Genomic DNA, 17782 nt, shown 5'->3' on the forward strand with positions numbered 1-17782 from the left:
TCCTGTCTTTTCCATTAAAAAGCAGATGCTGCAAAATGTACATTAGTTTGCGACATATCTCTCTACGTGCTCCTTTGTTTACTTGATAATTACTAGATCTATATTATGACGTGTAGATTTACAGGGTCTGTCTAGCGACCGATGAATGTATTTCGTTCTCTAGATATATGCATCAAACGACTCGCTAGACCAGGGCCAATACATGTAATTTTCTATGCTGCGTTCACTATTAGGATACGGCCAATAACTCCAACGATGATTACAAGCGCATGGCTTACACTTGACTAGAAACTTTGTCTTGAGTACTAGTTTCTCGTAACATAGAGGAGCGTAGCATTTTTGCATGTATACTCTCTCCCTGATTTTCGTGAGTCGTCCTTCCAGGCTTATGTTCAAATGCCACCGGAGTTGACGTGTAGCTTGACTACCGCATTTAAAAAAGATCAATCCGTTTAGATATGATATTCTTGGCAGTGTATAATTACTGGAGTCCCGTATTACTGACAGAAAGAGAGAGAGCTATGCCCTGTATTAATCTAAAAAGGTCGCTGCAAAGGAAAAGAACAAAAAACCAAAACAGACACAAATAATTATGAATAATACAATACAAATATGCAACGAAAGTCGTGGGGGGTTTTTTATTTTGCCTTTTTAGTTTGTGCGTTTTTACTTTTGGCCATTGCCAGGCCAAGGAACGTGAAAATGACAGTGAGACCAACGATAAGAAGGATAAGTGGTATACGAATAGCATATTCCCACGGTGGGAAGTAGTTTTGAAGGGGATGATCTTCGTCAACAAATGGCTATTAAAGCGAACGTTAGCTTTATCGTGTCTTTTTGATACGGATATTAATCAGAAGAAGCACTAGAAGCGTACCATGACAAGGGACCATAACGTATAGTATATGAAGATTGCCACTGCACTGAGAAATGCGACAGCTCCCGCAGCTTTATCTGTGCCTGTGCTCTATTATAACGTTAGAAACGGCTGCATTTAACAAATCGATGGACATCATCTAAAGCGATCATTTACCATGATGTAGAAGAATTTGTGAAGGGAACAACAGAGAACGCGACCAAATTCAATTCGTGAAACTGGATGCGCGGAGTCGATCCTACGAATGTGTGCCCTGATTTGGTAATGTCTAACAAGCTGAATATATGATGTGTCTCATTCTTCCATGCAAACGGCATTGCGACCTAGCATACCAATAGAGAGCATTTCAACGACTGCTGTATCCTTAATCGATTCAAACATATCCCAAAATCGTCCCTCACATTGTATTTCTTTAAAAAAAGGTCACTGTAAACCATACGTTCATTCTTGTGCCAAATGATACAAACACCATTCACTAAACACAATCACTTATCCAAGATCCAGCCTCCAACATACTATAGCATAATCTCAAAACCGCGTGTACATATGATCTGCTAGACAAGATTTATCCATCGCATTATATTGACAAGAAAAAATCTTTAGTTGCTGGCCTCCTGACGGGGTGCACGGGGACCGCTACGGCGGGGACGACGCACGTCAGTGTGAGCCGAAGCAGCAACGGGCTGCGTAACCTGAACGCCAGCCAAGTCTTCAAAGTTAAGCGACTTGAGCAAGTCCTGTATAACGTAAAGTTGTTATGTTTTAGTATGTGTTCTATAATCTTTCCTGCTTCTCTATAATTAGTAAAAGAGTATTTGTCTTTCTAAACCCTTTACCTTGGTGTCAGGATCAATCTCAATGGCAGAGGTGTCCAAAGCAGACTGTTCGGGGACAAAGTTGTCACGGCGCTCACGCTCTTCTTCCTGCAACTTGAAGGAGATACCACGGACGGGACCTCGCGAGATACGCTTCATCAAGTGAGTGGTGAAACCGGCAATCTTGTTGCGGAGACGCTTGGACGAAATGATGGCAACCTCATCGCAGATCTTCTTGTTGGTTTGGAAATCCAACGTAAGGCGAGGGTAGTACTTTTCGATCAAGACACGAGAGGCCTTCTTGACAGTCTTGGTTCTAAATTTCACAAATTAGCATTGTTTTTGTTACTTTTCTCGTAGGATGCTGCTGATGTTATATTCGTACCTAACGCGACCCTATAGTGATAAATGATCGATGGGCTGGTTAATATTTTCAACATTTATATTGAATCCATCAATTTTCTGATCCATCCATCCATCCGTTCTTCCATCCGTTCAGTCATTCATCGTATTTCGTATTGCGCCCCCTCCCTTCTTCCTTTTCATCAATGCATACCATTTTTGATATTCGCTGAAGAGGAGGATCCCGATTTCCATATCGAGCGCTCTCTTTTACCCGGACAGAGAGCCGGAATCCCGAACCTTCAATGCAAACTTTTACTTTATCACTAACCTTTACTATTAGAAACCACCAAATAATGCCATTGCCCATAGCACCCTGCCAGAAGGTAATTGTTATAGTTCTTTACCATGTAATGACAGTGCTCTAGCCGACAAAGATCACCCTTTTATTCTTTGCAAAATAAATCGTTCATGCAGCTTTTCTGTCCAGAGATCGGAAGCCTCTCAATAGTTGTAGCACGTATACCAAAACATTTAAGCTAGCTAGTACAATCAGATTGAGTGACTATTAGCATGTACTTTAGTTCTCTTAATGACACCCTTCGCGAATAAAGACAACACGATGTTGCATAGCATCCATAATTAGGTTACACGAATGTCCTAATTCGGCACACCTCTGTGGCTTGCGATTTTGAGCGCAGGAAAGCTGACAGGTCCGACTTTTTTTCCATATTCCCTGTGAATCACTTATACACATCAACAAAGATGGCCACCGTATTCAAAACAGCCGAAAAGGCGAAAGGATCGTCCGAGAACAAAGTAAAAGACAAACGAATTAACAAGCAGCGAGTAATGCTGCTTGCTTCGCGTGGCATTGTCTTCCGGTAAGAAAGGATTAACAGGAAAAAGAAACGTCTTTGACAACAACAAAATATTCTGATCCGCTCATGTTGCCTACAGCTACCGTCATTTGCTTACCGATCTCGAAGGCATTATGCCCCATTCCAAAAAAGATTCCAAACTCGACACAAAGGACAACTTGTTTGTTTTGAATGAACTTGCCGATCTAAACAACTGCAACAACTGTATCTTTTTCGAAGTGCGCAAACGCAAAGATTTGTATTTGTGGATGTCCAAGACGCCCAATGGACCTTCTGTCAAATTCCACGTTCAAAACTGTAAGTTTCCTTTCCTTGGTAGAAAAAAGAGGACGCTAGAAAATACTAAATAAGCAATTTTTTTCAAGTGCACACGATGGACGAATTAAAAATGACCGGCAACTGTTTGAAGGGCTCACGCCATATCCTCTCGTTCGATAAGACGTTCGACTCTGCACCACATTGGCAATTATTAAAGGAATTGTTATCTCAAGTTTTCAACGTTCCCAAAGGATCGCGCCGATCGAAACCTTTTATTGATCACGTCCTGACGTTCTCTATTGCTGATAACAGAATTTGGTTTAGAAATTATCAGGTATGGATTTTCGAGGAGGAGGAGGAGAAGAAGAAGGAGAAAAAGGGATTTATCTAACAAGATTGATGGTCTACACAGATTGTTGAAAAGAACAAGGAAAACACTCCAGGCTTCACCACAAAAGACAAGGGCGATGTGTCACTTGTTGAGATCGGCCCACGATTCTGCTTAACGACGATCCGTATATTTGAAGGCTCGTTTGGCGGACCTACCGTATTCGAGAATCCAGAATTTGTGCACCCCAACTTTGTAAGAAAAAAGAAAAAAAAGAATTATGGGATGTCACGAACTTTGAGACTAAAGAAAGAAAAACTCACCATTATTTTCTTGTCATCTTACTCATTTAGGTCCGTTCTGCCATGTTGAAAGAAAAGAAGGAGAAATACGCAAAGCGTCAGCAAGCCATGGGTGAGCGCAAGGTCAGAATCAAGAACTCTGAAGGCCAAGAGTCTGAATTAAGCAACAAGAATGTTTTCCAATAATAAACATAAGGAGGGATTGCCCCCTTCAGTTAAGGAGAGAATTATTCATAATTATATATTGTATACACTATGTAAATTTAGAGAGAGAGAGAGAGAGACAAAGAGAAAGACATCTTCAATGCTGTTGTATTTCAGTGTATGTGATCACATCCTAAATAAGAAAGGGCTACGAAATTTACAAGACCACACGCGGAGCATTGTCTTTCGGGACCACCGGTTTCCGTTTTACCTGTGGCCGTTAAATACACAGCAGCAGTATGAGTGAAAACAGCATAAACGGCAATACTGAACGGGAACAACAACGCGACGAAGAACTCGAAATGGCTGCAGCTGCAAATGCCGCAAATGCACACATTAAACAAGAGGCTGAGACGCCCGTACACCTGTTTGACCCTGACGCAAGCCCGGCTGCCAAGCGGGAGGAAGCCGAGCGTGCCATTCCCAAAGGCTTGCTACCCGATTTCCGCAATCTTGGCAATAAGCGTGCCGGTCTGCAGACCGAATTAGGTACCAGCGATGTCGACCAGATCAAACAAGCCTTGTCTGCAGCACAAAAGAAACCCATTGCGCCTGTTAAAACAACTGGTCTTGGTAAACGCCTGTCAAGTGGTCCACGCACACCTCGAACGCCACGTACGCCTTCTTCTGGCGGTGCGGCAGGAACTACAACAGCAACAGCAGCAGCAGCGTCGCAATCACGTATACCAGAGTGGTACCGTGTTGGCTGGACAGCGTTTTCAACACAACCGAATCCTGGCGGACCTATCCAACTCGCAGCAGCAGAAAACAAAACAGACGAACCATTGGAGCGTATGGTCTCGTTCTTATTCTTTAGCAAATGGTGGGGCCAGGGTGGGGCCATATTCACGGTTGGCGTTGTATTCTGGTTGCTCGGCACCCTAGGTGGCGGATTCATCACATTTGCTATCGGATGTTTGTTTGTGGTGACTTACTCGCAGACAACACAACGTCGCTTCCGACGGCAGGCACGCGATGATATTGATCGTGGATTGACTATGTTGCAGTTTCTCGAACAAGACAAGGAATCAGTAGAATGGCTCAACAGTTTTCTGCAAAAGTTTTGGGTCATCTTCGAACCCGTCATGAGCGCCTATGTGATTGATAACATCGATACATACCTCGTTGACTACCTCCCTGGGTTTCTCGACTCCGTGCGTCTGACGACTTTTACGCTGGGAACTAAACCATTTCGTGTCGAGAGCGTTCGCATGTTGCCGGAGCCAGAACCAGATACTGTGGTATGTTTCTGTTTCATCATTGTGTGTAAAATAATGATGACAGCACTAAAATCGGTGAGATATGATTAGACAATGGATTGGATTGTCAGCTTCAAGCCAAACGACATTTCCGATATGACCAGAAAACAGGTCGAGCACAAGGTGAATCCAAAGGTCATGCTCACTATCCGACTAGGAAAGGGTATGGTCGGTGCTGGTATCCCTGTGCTCGTTGAAGATATGAGCTTTCAAGGAGCCATGCGTATCAAGCTCAAGTTTATGAGTAATTTCCCACACGTCAAGATGGTTGAAGCTTGCTTTTTGAAAAAGCCGCATTTTGATTACGTGCTCAAGCCTATCGGTGGCGAGACGTTTGGTCTGGATGTAACCAATGTAAGTACCGGGTGAAAAATGAGATAGCGACCTGATTTCTCAATCGTTGATTGCTACTTTATGCTAGATACCCGGTCTCCAAAGTTTTGTTCGCGATCAAGTACACGCTATCCTTGGTCCGATGATGTATTACCCCAATGTCTTTTCCTTTGACGTGGAAAAGTTCTTTTCTGGCGAATTGGATATCAGTAAGTTGTACAATGTGTAACGAAAGCATAGTATTCTTACCCAGTTGCTTAATGCGTTTTTTTCTTTGCCTTTATGCAGCACAAGCCAACGGTGTTCTTGCTGTCACTGTTTATTCGACCACGACCATCAATTCACGGGATGTCTCTGGAACTGTCAACCCATATATCCGATTCTATCTGGATAAGGCACAGGAGCTGGGTCGCACTTCTGTACAAGAAAATACACTTGACCCTCGATGGAACGAAACTCACTTTTTGATGCTGAATAGCTTGACTTCCACTCTGTCACTTGAGCTGCGAAACCAATCAAGCGGCACCAAAGATCGACGTATTGCACGCGCGCATTTCGAGCTTAAAGAATTGGACGAGGACGATGATTATAGTCTTCAGGATATGTAAGTTTGATATAAAGTATTTGTGGTGTTGCCGTTGTTGTTGTTAGGAATACTGGTTGCAAACAGTTTCACTTCTTTTTAGGGACCTTGACTTACGACACAATGGCAAGCCCATTGGACAAATCAAAGTGGATATGCGCTACATGCCTGTATCGAAACCTATACCCCGAGATGATGGCACTGTCGAACCAGCAGCAGAATCAAGTACGAGCTTCTCTCTCTCTCTTTTTTTTGTTGCGATTAATAAATTACTAATTGTCACTGTACTATTTAGATTCTGGCATTTTACGATTCACTGTGCACGAGTGCAGAAAACTTGGATCCATGCGCTTAAACCCGTATGTCCGTGTTACTATCAATGGCGCAGAGCGAATCAATACACCCATTTTTAAGAGAAACCCTAATCCCAAGTTTGAACGCTCGGGTGAAGTGGTTGTGCTGGACCAGACCGCAGTGTTTATTCGCGTTGAAGTCAAGGACAGTATCAGTCTTGCTGAAGATCCGATCATTGGTGTGTGGCGAAGCTATCTCGTTGACATGATCCAAGATATGGACAATAATCCCGATGGCTGGTGGGATCTCGCACTTGATAATGGAAATAAAGCAATGGGCCGTATTCGTTTAGGATTCCAGTGGAAGCCTGTGGTGATGACTGGCCTGTCCGAAGCAATGGGTGGACGCGGTTTATACAGTAAGTCTTGAATATTTTTCTAAAAATGCCCCTTTGATTTTGCTTGCGTAAATGTATCTATTCAATAATGAGCCTTTTTCTTCTATTTACTTGCATATAGTGCCACCAATTGGTGTTGTACGATTAACATTCTGGCGCGCCCGGGATCTCAAAAACGTTGATGGTGTTGCTGGCAAGTCAGATCCGTATGTGCGTGTATTATCTGGATCGCAGATCCGTACACGTACGGAAGTCATTGATAACAACTTGGACCCCGAGTGGGGAGAGACCCAATATGTGCCGATCCATTCCAACAAGGAAGACCTCAAACTTGAAGTTATGGATTGGAATGCAAAGACAAAGGACAAGTCGCTTGGTTTTACCACATTGCGTATGGTTGATCTTGTAAAGCAGTGCACAGGCAATCAGCCAAAGAATCCAGACAAGTGGTATGAATACGTTGGCAAGCCAATTGATCAGTAAGTATCTCGCAGGAAAAGAGTGTAATTAAACATACTATTGAAAATGTGATTATTGATGTACTATTAGATGGGTAGCACTCAAGTCATCGGACCGCAATACAGCAAAAGGCGAGCTTCAATACACGGCCGAGTTTCATCCTACGCTTGCATTGCCAAGAGTCGAGGAGCTTGACGATGAAGAGGAAGAAGAATACAAAGAACTCGAGGGAGGGGAGCATGCTGAAGAGAACGGCAAAGTCGAAGCAAAGAGGCAAGCCGAGCTGCCAACAGCTGATCTCCATGGTGTGCCGATCCGCTACACTCCCGACGATATTGTCGACCTCTCTGTGTACAACTCCGGCGTACTGACAGTTAAAATTCACGAAGTCAAGATGCCTACCGTCAGCCATGCCTACTGCCAAATACTAATCGACGCGCTGATGCCTCAGTTCCAGACCCAGAAGCTCAAGGGACGAACCTTGACTTTTAACGAAACGGGCGACGCATTTGTGAAAGAAGCAGACTTTTCGCGAGTTGCTATCGAGATCAAGCCAGCTGATTCGGATGACAAGGACGATCTGAAACTGGGTTACTGGGTGGATCAAGTGACCAACATTGTGCGCCGCATCCAATCCAACAGACGCAGTGGCAACGAGGACGAGGAAGGAGAATGGTTCCAGCTGCTCGGGACAACGATCCCCGGTGGCTGGATTCGTCTCAGCTTTGACTACACGCCTCTTGTCAACTTTACCCTGAATCCAGACGAAAGCCTTGACAATCAAGGACAGTTGACGGTGACGTTGCTTGACGCAAAGGAGCTCATGGCAGCAGACAAATCCGGAACCAGCGACCCATATGTTGTATTCACTGTGAACGGCGAGCGCGTACACAAGAGTGCCACAATCAAAAAGACAATAAATCCTGCATGGAAGAATGAAACGTTCACGGTGCCGATCGTAAGTAACTGCTGATAATGGTAGTGGTGGTCTGTGTTCTTTAAAAAAAAAAGATAGCACCACTCAAAATGTACGAACTGTGTAACAATAGCAATCACGGGTCACGGCCAGTTTTAGAATCGAGGTTTTTGACTGGAATCAGTTCCTCGGTGATACGCCGCTTGGCTCGGGCGGTATCTCCATTCGTGGCGACTTTGTCGAGAGCTTTGTTGCCAAGCAGGTCAGAATTCCCCTGGATGGCGTTGCCGGGGTGAGCGGTCATGTGCGCGTGCGGTTCTTATGGCAACCCCAGCTGCTTATCCGCAAGAAGACACATACTTCGATCCTTGGCACTACCACTGTGAATATGAACACGTCAACAAACAGCAGCAGCAATATGCTCTCTCCTACATCTGCAGCAACCATGCGACCCTCTCCTACATCCGGTCTGAGGCCGCCACAGGCAGCACCACCTTCGGTGTCCCGATCGGCCTCATTGGCCCCCGCTCCTCCACTACAACCAGCACCGGCTGCTGCACTGTCTCGCAACGGCACTCATGCAAGTTCCCATGTCCGATCCCCATCGCAAGCATCCTCCATAGTGTCCATGCAGGACCGAAGGAGCATTGACACCATGTCGATAAACGAAGACGCACTGGCAACACAGCAAGGTGATGGCACTGCCACGGGAATGGACGGTACGGCGACAGTACAGCTGATCGAAGCACGCAACCTCCGAGGGGTCGATCGCTCGGGGACGAGTGATCCGTTTGTCCGACTGCGTGTGGGAAAGAAAGTACACAAAACGAAGCATATCAAGAAGACGCTTACGCCGCAATGGTAAACACTTTTCACTACTCATTCAACGTATTTACCCTCACGCACAAAAAAGGAACTTCTTTCATCTTACACAAGCCTTGCCATCCATTGTAGGAACGAATCTTTCGAAAGCAGCGTATCTGCGCAGCCAACGCCGCTAAATATCAAGGTTAAAGACTATAACCGATTCAGCACATCGGTTGAACTTGGACAGTGCCAGTGGAACCTGTGGGACCTGCTGCGACCACAAGATCAAGTGACGAGCGTCGACCGCTGGTTGCCCCTCTATCCCACAGGACACGGCGAAATCCACGTCAGGATTGATTTTTCGCAATGATGAAATACACACCTTTTTTTCTCTCTTTTCAATCTCCTCGCTCAGGGGAGCAATGGATGGTGTGGGCAAAGTTTGGGTCTGGTAAATAACTCCACCTTTTTCCATTTGTGCTCGACCTCTCGGAGATGAAGGTGAGGCAAAACACCGCAAACGAAGCATTTTCATAGCAAGGTTTGATGACCCGACACAACGGCCGTCATCGACCCCCATTCACTTGCACAATTCACTACAATTCAAGACCATTGGCTTTAGCACATGCACGAGCTACAATGCCCACAGTCAGGGCAAAGACTTCTACTAGAAGGCCTCTTTCAGTTGCATTCTTTGTTTTAGCCGTCGCACCGACGCATATGATACACCTTGTTTGCGCTCTCGCTCTCTCTCGGATCAGAAAGTCCGCTGTATGTTAAACCGCATTAGAGAAAAAGGCTGCTGGAAAGAGAGAACAGAGCAAAGAAAAACCTGCCCTTCTCCCATTCATAAAGTTTTTCTTCTTCCTTTCTCTTTACAAACCTCTCATAACTCTATTTCCGCTTAATCTTCTTTTCGCTCTACTTTTGGTCCTCTTCATTACCACCCTTTTATATACCCTTGGTAGCCGTACCTGTCAAAGCACCAGTACGATTTAGAAAGCAGAGAACCCGGCTTCACACACACACACACACACGTACAGTAACTACATTTCACCTCGACAACGTATCAAAGAAGAATGAGTAAGTTTTCTCAATATCTGTAAGGCGGCGCAAGAAAGAACCCTTGATTTGAACAAATTCACAAACTTGTCATTTAGCACCTGCGCGCCGAAGTGGACGTACTCAAGCTGCTAATGGCAGGAAACCCACCACACGATCGTTGAGTTTGCCGCAACAACGACATGAGCCAGTACCGCCCTCGCCACGGCAAACGCGGGCAAACGATGCAATAACACGAGAAGACGAGGAAGAAGACGAGGAGGAGGATGAGGAGGACGAAGAAGCAGAAGAAAGCTCGGACGGGGCTTCTGTCACCCGTTGTCTATGCGGCGAGCAGCGTGAGTATTCACTTCAACTCCCATCCTTACGCGCGTTTTAGCCACGGCTTATGGATTGACTGATATCGCTCATGACGTATGATAGATAATGTTGGTCTTATGGTTCAATGCGACAAGTGTGAAGTATGGCAACATTGTGATTGCGTTGGGCTGACGGAACAGGATGTGCCTGAACTGTATTACTGCGACCATTGCCAGCCAGATAATCATGTCGTGTACAAAGCGCATGGCCGGTAAGCATCGTGCTAGTGAAAAGAGAGGATGAAAGGGTGGGGACGTGCGCAACATGCAAAGAAAGGGAGAAACATGGTTCTTATCTAAAACTGATCGAGGTAGGTACAAGCGGGCGTATAACCCGAGCGGAAGCAACAACAACAACAACAACAACAACAAAATTGAAGGCAGTCATCATGACCATCACCATCATCACAGTAAGTCGTCAGCGGAATGGGGCTTATCGAACATGCAGTTGTTGCATATCTGTCTTCTTTTTCCGTCTTTGTTTATTTACTTACGTGTTGTGCCCCGCCTTTCGCCGCCCCTTTTTTCCTTTTTCCTTTTTCCTCTTCCATCAACAAACCAGCTAATAATGGCACCACAGAAAAGCAAACGGAGGAGCCCGAGGCTCGTGCGGCGAAACGACGGAAACGAGAAACCAACGGCAACCGAAGATCTACAACTAACAACGCTAACAAGGTTTCTCGAAGGCAGCCCACAACGTCCACACCTATGGCGACGCGCACGCACAAAAACGGAACGGACAAGCAGGACGAAGAGTTGGCAGACTCAGACATGCATAATGAAGATTGCCAATCGCTTTCGGACGAAGCAAATCACAACCATCAAGAAGAGCAGCAGGCAGCACCACCGCAAGCACCACCACCACCACCACCCCCATCACAGCCAGAACAACAAGTGCAGGTGCAGCAACAGGATCAACAGCAACAATCTACACCCCGAAGGACGCGTCGCAAGAGTGGCGATGACAACAACAACCCATTACTATCACCACTCCCTGAAGAAGCATTAGCGTCACCACCAACATCGCGTGGACGCAAGCAGACGAAATCGGGAGGACGGCGGAACAACCATCAGCACGGATCACCGCAGCGGCAGAGCAACGGCAGACATAAGGAATCACCGAGGCAATCCACTCCGCTCCTCGCACAAGATGACATTCCTTCTGTCAATGGATCCATAGCCACGCCACAGATGTACTGGGATGAAGATGGACTGCCTGCTCGAGAGCCATCGCCTCCAGCCAAAGTAAAGTATCCGAACCCGAAAATGTCGATATCTGACATGAACAAGCGCGCAAAACAGATCATGGACTATGTCAGCAAGCTGCAGGTGGATCTTACAAAAGACAGCAAGAAGTCCAAGGCTGCTACTGATGCTGCTAAAGGAGGCGGCGTGAAGCGACAACGTGCACGGTCGGATTCGACATCCTCATCTTCGTCTACACTAAGCAGCGCATCGACGTTACCTTTGGCTGAGGATGATGAGCATCATCATCTCATGCAACAGCAACAACAGCAACAGAAATATTCTCCGTTGGGAGCAATGACAAGCCCGACAACCCCTATTCCCGTAGTAGCGGTTCAGCAGCAGGAAACGGCCATGGATATCATGGATCGCATTACGCGTGACTTGGTACAGTTTCAACGCAAGTTTGGTGGATTCCCTTCACCCAACCCGATAGTGTCATCATCGCCTCGTGTCAAAAAGCTTTGCCGTCACTAGATAAGCCAAGTAATAATCCAGAAGCACCCGCTCAGCTCCTTGTTCATCTGTTTGATATACCTTATGTTTTATTTTCTTCCTTTCTCTCTTTCTGTCCAAACCATCACGACACACTCTTGCACACGCACACTCAACACGTCTTCGACATCTTATCTAAAGTACAAGTATATACGCCACACACACACACACACTCTTACGGATTCACAACGCACACTGTAAAAAAAAGTCTTTTGTTCCCAGAGTAAATAAACCCGTCTGCTTTTCTTTTGCTTTCTGTTACATAGCAAGTTTGATTGTCCTTAAATAGGCACCTTCTGTTAGTAGTTTTATTTTGTATACGTCGAGTACAGTCTATATTAGCTAGACCCTCGAGAATAAACCATTATCACCCGTTTTCTTCTTGACCACCTTGAGCCAAGTCCCTTTTACATAGTGTAAAAAGATAGTTCATGCACAAAAGTGCCAAGACTCGTCTTAGTCTAATAACTTACATTATGAATCTAGTAATAGACTTTAACCAAGTCTAGTTAATATCGCCTAAATTTATGTGTGACATAGTTAACTGTTGTGATAATACGCACATACGCGACTATTTAGTGTATAAGTCATTCTATGTGTAACTTCACAAGTCATGAGTATCTTTTGCCAATTACACTTGCTGAGCTTTTATCTGATCCATTTTATTCAAGTCGTCCTTTGACGCAATGGCAATCTTTATAAGCAGTAGTCGCCACTTGATCTATTATGAGTGCTGCTACTGTTGTCATAATGAACCTGTAAGGAAATAGGTAGTAAATCGGCTTAGCTGGCAAAAGCCAAGGAATGTTTTATCACGATAGAACACGCTTGATGAAGTCATCGTTGTTTATTTGTCATGCACCCTTGATCACCACTATTTCCCACCGCCGAGAGTGCGTCTCAAATTAATTAATTGTTCTACGTAGAGTACAGATTAATTTTCTTTTTGCTTCCGAGCTTCTGTGCGGAGAACTCGGTTTTGGCCTTCGTCGAAAATGATATACTATAACCCGTCGTTTGTGTGAATATCTTGATATCCGATTCTGGACGGCGCTGCTTTTGAAAGAAAGAGAGAGAGAAAAACGTTTCCCGCATTCGTTATCGACCCCAGCCATCATAATAACAATCAGCGGCCTAGAAAAAAAAGCGAAAAACGCATATGATCCGGTACTATACTGAATGAAGCACGACCTTTTATGCGCGTAGTTGGAGCTCGTTGAGAAAAGAAAGGGATTATAATATTCCAATAGATCGTCGCAGCGGTCGTGATTAGAGTGGAACCGATTCCACTGTCGACAGCGACATATTAAATTCGCTATGTTTCTGCATATGATCTCAACTGCTTAACGCTTCGTATATTTACTTTCAAAACATTCACAGACTTGTTTGGATTAATCATAGCAGCAGCAATCATCTAGCTGAGACACATCCAATAACGATGGGTTGCCGGAGTGTGTATGTATGTGAAAAGGTAAATCAAAAGAAATACGAGGCGAAGGAGGAGGAGGAGTTCAATGCAGTATGCATTATAATCATTGCTTGGTAAACCAAGCAGCTGCATGTTGAGTAACCCTGTCTCATATAAAAAGTAGCAATTATGTAAGATATATGGTGCGCGTCACCAAATATCGAAAATTTTTACCTATTTTTTTAGTGTCTGTGTACAAGATAACAATGAACTATGATACTCGGGATTATTGCTGCACATATTGCCTCGGACAAGCGGGTTTATAAGTAGTGTACCTCGTCCGACACCCGGATCTCTCGGTATGCATCAAATTGTGGAAGCTAATAATAGCTTCTTTAATTATGGTTTCTTTCATTATGGTTTAAGTAGAAGCAAAAGAGACAATCAACACGCTCATATCATCAGTAAGAGTGCATTATACAGTAGTAGAGATAACGACAAGTCAGGATCCGTCATCACGAATGACGATACAAGGAACAATAAATACGATGAACTAGTTGTCGTTTATTCATTGTGTGTGTAATGATATGCAGTAAAACAATGAGCACAAGTATCTTTTGGTGAAGGACATGTTGATTGATGGCGCACGAGAAATATCGTGACGAACACTCTTTCAAACGCGCTCATTATTTGTCTTTGGAAACTGTCGCGCATTTAGCAGCGGTCAAACCATAGATATTGATCGATACAATTTGAAACAAGTAGCATACTGCACATTATAATAAAATCCATGAATTAGTGTTTGCAGTGAAATTGCTTCCCTTCATGCACAATTCCCCACTCCTTGTTTTCTGGTCTTTGCATTGGCAGTGGCGAAAGACAAAGTGCGGCCCTCCTGGTGAGAGGGTGAGTTTCATGTGGCATCATTCTTGTGTATGCAGCAAGCGTATTAGTATTAGCCTTGCTCTAAAATGCAGGTCCACTGTGATGACGGGTGATGATCCCTTTTCACGAAAGCCTGATATCATCTCCTTTCTCCATAAGTGTTGTATTTTAGGAACGATACTGTTCGGGACTAGCGATATTTGTTGCAGAAATTTTAGCGTCATTTGACGGGGCGTGCTATGCAAACAAAGGGAAAAGTAGTAGTGCAGTAGAATGATCGTCGTGTGTTTCTTTTGTATCAATATCAAACCTTAATCAAGGTAAGAAGAGAGGGAAAAAAGCGACACGCATAATTATCACACTGCGTGGCACGAATACCATTTTACTTTTATTACTGCATTCACCAATTCCATACTGATGTACTGTACATGCCACAACAATAGCAACCAGACGAACCGGCTCCGTATACACATGATAGCAGAACCAAGTGCTCGATAGATCCTCTGTGCACTAGTAAGCCTTGGGCAAAGCCGTCGTTTTTTTTTTTTCCTCTGCAGGGCCCCACCGAAATCGAAAGCGGCTGTTTTGGGGGGGGGTGGGGGTGATGGGGGACTCAATGACATCGTCCTTTCAAGTGGCGATCTCCCCGACCCAAATTCCAATTTATTGTCCAGCATGTGCTGCGCATGCTGTATTGTTGCACACATCACCATGGCAACTGTGATCACGACGATCTTTTTTGGTATTGCCAGGGAACGCAAAAAAACTTTTCTCCGAGGATAATTTACACGAGTCTGGACCCACATTTAAGAAAAAAAAAACTGATAAAAAAAGAAAATATGCACTTTTCCGGTCCGCGTCCGCGCTCAGCTTTTTCTTTACCAGTTGTACAATCTTTTTACAGGGCAAAAAAAGACTAAAGAAATCCAGAGATGATGGATGATTGAGAACTGTTTTCAAAGCCCGAATATGAGTAATGATAATAAGCACTTGGTTGCCATGTGCCAACATCATGTTTGAACATTTTAGATCTCTCGGATTAATCCTTCCAAGAAGAGTCAGGGCGGATTTACTAGCAGAAAGAAAGAAAAGAAAAATATTGAGCACACACACAGAGAGAGTGCAGACACTACGAGAAAGAAGGGAAAAGAAATGTCAGGTTGGATTTCTAATTATAGGGCCTAGCCAAGAAGCGCCAGCGTTTTAGCGCTGGTAGAGCAAATCGCACTAGTTTCAGTCTGTCTGATTCGGGCGTACAAAATCAAATATTCAAGTCCCTGGACAAAGGCCATCATCATCTTCATCGATAATAAATAAACCAAATAGGCTGATTTTTAGCTGGGAAAAGGTAGAGGTATTTTACCAGAAATGGAACGGTAGATCCTTATGGAGTTTGAAAGTCGACTCGTTCAAAGTTGCTAAATCTGGTTCTTTTTTATTTTTAAGCTCTGTGCACCGTTGTCGGGAAAGAGAGAGAGAGGAAGGAGCGCAGGAAGAAAGGAAGGAAGAAAGAGGAGGGGGTGCGCGAGCGTCTGCTAAATTTATATATATACACATATAGACATATATATATATATATACATATATTAGCCTGATGGGCCTGAAAGAAATAAACCGACCCCTTTTCTTTCTTTACTTCCAGTTGCCTCGCGTTTCTTTTTCTTTTTTTAACTCTCTTCTTCTTCATCTTCTTCTTCAAACTACGTTCCTTTATCTCCTCTGCGACTCGCTCACACACACACACACTCTCTCTCTCTCTCTCACCTCTCACTATCTTCGACTATGCCTTCTTGGAAAGTAGCACTCGTCGCCGCGACCGCAGCCTTGGGAGCAAACGCTGCAACCACCAACTACACCAGCACCACGAATCCCACAGAGATCAGCATCCCTGATATCCCCCAGACAACATCGTACGATGTCAACACCGAGTGCCAGTACTACAATTCAGAGTACTCCAACTACGATAAAACTCTGTGGCCTAACTCCTGGGAGATTGCTACCTCTAACAATATGAACACCAGCAAGGAGTTCCAGGATTTGTATAACTCCATCGACTGGACAAAGGCGCCGAAAAACATCCTGCCTAGAAAGTTGGGTGCCGGTGGTGGCCTCGACATGACCAGCTACAACACCGCTGAAGATCCTGACTGTTGGTGGAGTGCCAGTGGCTGTATGACGCCCAAGGCCTCTGGCATCAATGCTGACATCTATGAGTGCCCTGAGCCCGAAACCCTCGGTCTTGTAAGTTGTTCTCTCTCTCTCTCTCTATCCACACGTCCCATAATTAAGAGAACCCAGCATTTTTGCTAATAAGCTTGAGATTATAGACTTTCGATGACGGTCCCAATTGCTCGCACAATGCTTTCTATGATTACCTCTTACAAAACAAGCAAAAGGCATCCATGTTCTACATTGGCTCTAACGTCTTGTCCTGGCCCTATGGCGCTCTCCGTGGTGTCAAGGACGGCCATCATCTTGCTGGTCACACCTGGTCTCACCAGCTCATGACCACCTTGTCCGACAAAGAAGTCCTTGCCGAACTTTACTTTACCACCAAGGCCATCAAGTATGTAACCGGCTTGACTCCTCTTTACTGGCGACCTGTAAGTTGTGTTCAATTCTTTGTGCAACTCCCTCTCTTCCACTTTCTCCCTCTCTAACCTAACCTTGCATACCTCTTTCGCGAAATATAGGCCCAAGGTGATTTGGATGATCGTGTCCGATGGATCGCTACCCAGCTCAACTTGACCGCTATCCTCTGGAACATTGATACCGATGACTGGGCTGCTGGTACCATGCCTGGCATTACTGCCGAGACTGTCGACCAGAACTACAAGAACTTCATTGAGATGGGCAAGAACGGCACTTTTGCCAACAGTGGTGCTTTGATTCTTTCTCACGAGATTAACAACCAGACCATGGAGTTTGCTATCCAGCACTATCCCGCTCTCAAGGAAGCCTACACTCACGTTATTGATGTGGCTACCTGCATGAACATCACCCACCCCTACGTTGAAGAAAGCATTACCTTCCCCACCTTTGAGCAGTTTGCCAAGTCGGGTGCTGGTAGCGCTACTGGCTCCGGTGTTGAGCCCGCAGCCTCGGGCACGGCTGACAGCGCTGGCTTCTCAATCCACTCGCTCACCAACGGTCCATTGTTCATTGCTGCCTTGTTTGCTGTTCTTGTCTTTGCTTAAATGTAATCTAATATATATGTTCCTAGTAACTCTTCTATCTCTCTTCCTATTTTTTTCTCCCATCATACAAAATCAA

The 17782-nt window shown here is 44.9% G+C and overlaps 6 protein-coding genes across 6 annotated transcripts; 4 read left to right on the top strand and 2 right to left on the bottom strand.

Annotated features, from left to right (window-relative positions):
• Positions 1–69: 69 nt before the first annotated feature.
• Positions 70–1060, bottom strand: BDB00DRAFT_821171 (dolichol phosphate-mannose biosynthesis regulatory; the record flags this gene model as incomplete). The annotated part of the gene is made up of 4 exons (XM_053123363.1): positions 1034–1060; positions 878–967; positions 671–803; positions 70–548 (listed from the first exon to the last, which is right to left on the bottom strand). Coding segments are annotated over exons 1-4 (238 nt in total), but the record flags the coding sequence as incomplete, so codon positions are not given.
• BDB00DRAFT_975025 (40S ribosomal protein S17-B) lies at positions 1061–2736 on the bottom strand. Its single transcript, XM_053129905.1, has 5 exons — positions 2442–2736; positions 2249–2360; positions 2078–2088; positions 1714–2008; positions 1061–1614 (listed from the first exon to the last, which is right to left on the bottom strand). Exons 2-5 carry the CDS (start codon positions 2249–2251, stop codon positions 1477–1479), a joined length of 447 nt encoding a protein of 148 aa, XP_052980164.1. The 5' UTR covers positions 2252–2360; positions 2442–2736; the 3' UTR covers positions 1061–1476.
• On the top strand, positions 2737–4136 carry BDB00DRAFT_821177 (Brix domain-containing protein). The gene is made up of 5 exons (XM_053123364.1): positions 2737–2918; positions 2995–3212; positions 3281–3507; positions 3586–3756; positions 3855–4136. The coding sequence occupies exons 1-5, from the start codon at positions 2800–2802 to the stop codon at positions 3987–3989; spliced, it is 870 nt and encodes a 289-aa protein (XP_052980165.1). The 5' UTR covers positions 2737–2799; the 3' UTR covers positions 3990–4136.
• Positions 4137–5005: 869 nt separating this feature from the next.
• On the top strand, positions 5006–9425 carry BDB00DRAFT_762910 (C2 domain-containing protein; the record flags this gene model as incomplete). Its single annotated transcript, XM_053119361.1, has 12 exons — positions 5006–5248; positions 5318–5620; positions 5688–5808; positions 5888–6203; positions 6286–6407; positions 6478–6894; positions 6995–7332; positions 7439–7513; positions 7604–8290; positions 8382–8715; positions 8860–9011; positions 9237–9425. 12 exons carry the CDS (start codon positions 5006–5008, stop codon positions 9423–9425), a joined length of 3297 nt encoding a protein of 1098 aa, XP_052980166.1.
• A 560-nt stretch (positions 9426–9985) lies between these two features.
• BDB00DRAFT_349993 (uncharacterized protein) lies at positions 9986–12617 on the top strand. Its single transcript, XM_053117034.1, has 5 exons — positions 9986–10138; positions 10216–10455; positions 10541–10688; positions 10792–10886; positions 11039–12617. The coding sequence occupies exons 1-5, from the start codon at positions 10135–10137 to the stop codon at positions 12196–12198; spliced, it is 1647 nt and encodes a 548-aa protein (XP_052980167.1). The 5' UTR covers positions 9986–10134; the 3' UTR covers positions 12199–12617.
• Positions 12618–16291: 3674 nt separating this feature from the next.
• Positions 16292–17706, top strand: BDB00DRAFT_762764 (uncharacterized protein; the record flags this gene model as incomplete). The annotated part of the gene is made up of 3 exons (XM_053119351.1): positions 16292–16750; positions 16837–17112; positions 17203–17706. The coding sequence occupies 3 exons, from the start codon at positions 16292–16294 to the stop codon at positions 17704–17706; spliced, it is 1239 nt and encodes a 412-aa protein (XP_052980168.1).
• Positions 17707–17782: the final 76 nt, after the last annotated feature.

This window comes from Zychaea mexicana (genome assembly GCF_025766255.1).
Source record: "Zychaea mexicana strain RSA 1403 chromosome Unknown BDB00scaffold_32, whole genome shotgun sequence".
NCBI lineage: Eukaryota > Fungi > Mucoromycota > Mucoromycetes > Mucorales > Lichtheimiaceae > Zychaea > Zychaea mexicana.

Bases quoted from the DNA above. Each gene is read 5' to 3' on its own strand.
- BDB00DRAFT_975025 (XM_053129905.1), bottom strand. The intron at 1,615-1,713 runs GTAAAGGGTTTA...TACGTTATACAG, and splicing joins AGATTGATCCTGACACCAAG to GACTTGCTCAAGTCGCTTAA.
- BDB00DRAFT_821177 (XM_053123364.1), top strand. From the start codon at position 2,800: ATGGCCACCGTATTCAAAACAGCCGAAAAGGCGAAAGGATCGTCCGAG. The intron at 3,213-3,280 runs GTAAGTTTCCTT...ATTTTTTTCAAG, and splicing joins CAAATTCCACGTTCAAAACT to TGCACACGATGGACGAATTA. The intron at 3,508-3,585 runs GTATGGATTTTC...TGGTCTACACAG, and splicing joins TTTGGTTTAGAAATTATCAG to ATTGTTGAAAAGAACAAGGA.
- BDB00DRAFT_349993 (XM_053117034.1), top strand. The intron at 10,456-10,540 runs GTGAGTATTCAC...GACGTATGATAG, and splicing joins TTGTCTATGCGGCGAGCAGC to ATAATGTTGGTCTTATGGTT. The intron at 10,689-10,791 runs GTAAGCATCGTG...TGATCGAGGTAG, and splicing joins GTGTACAAAGCGCATGGCCG to GTACAAGCGGGCGTATAACC.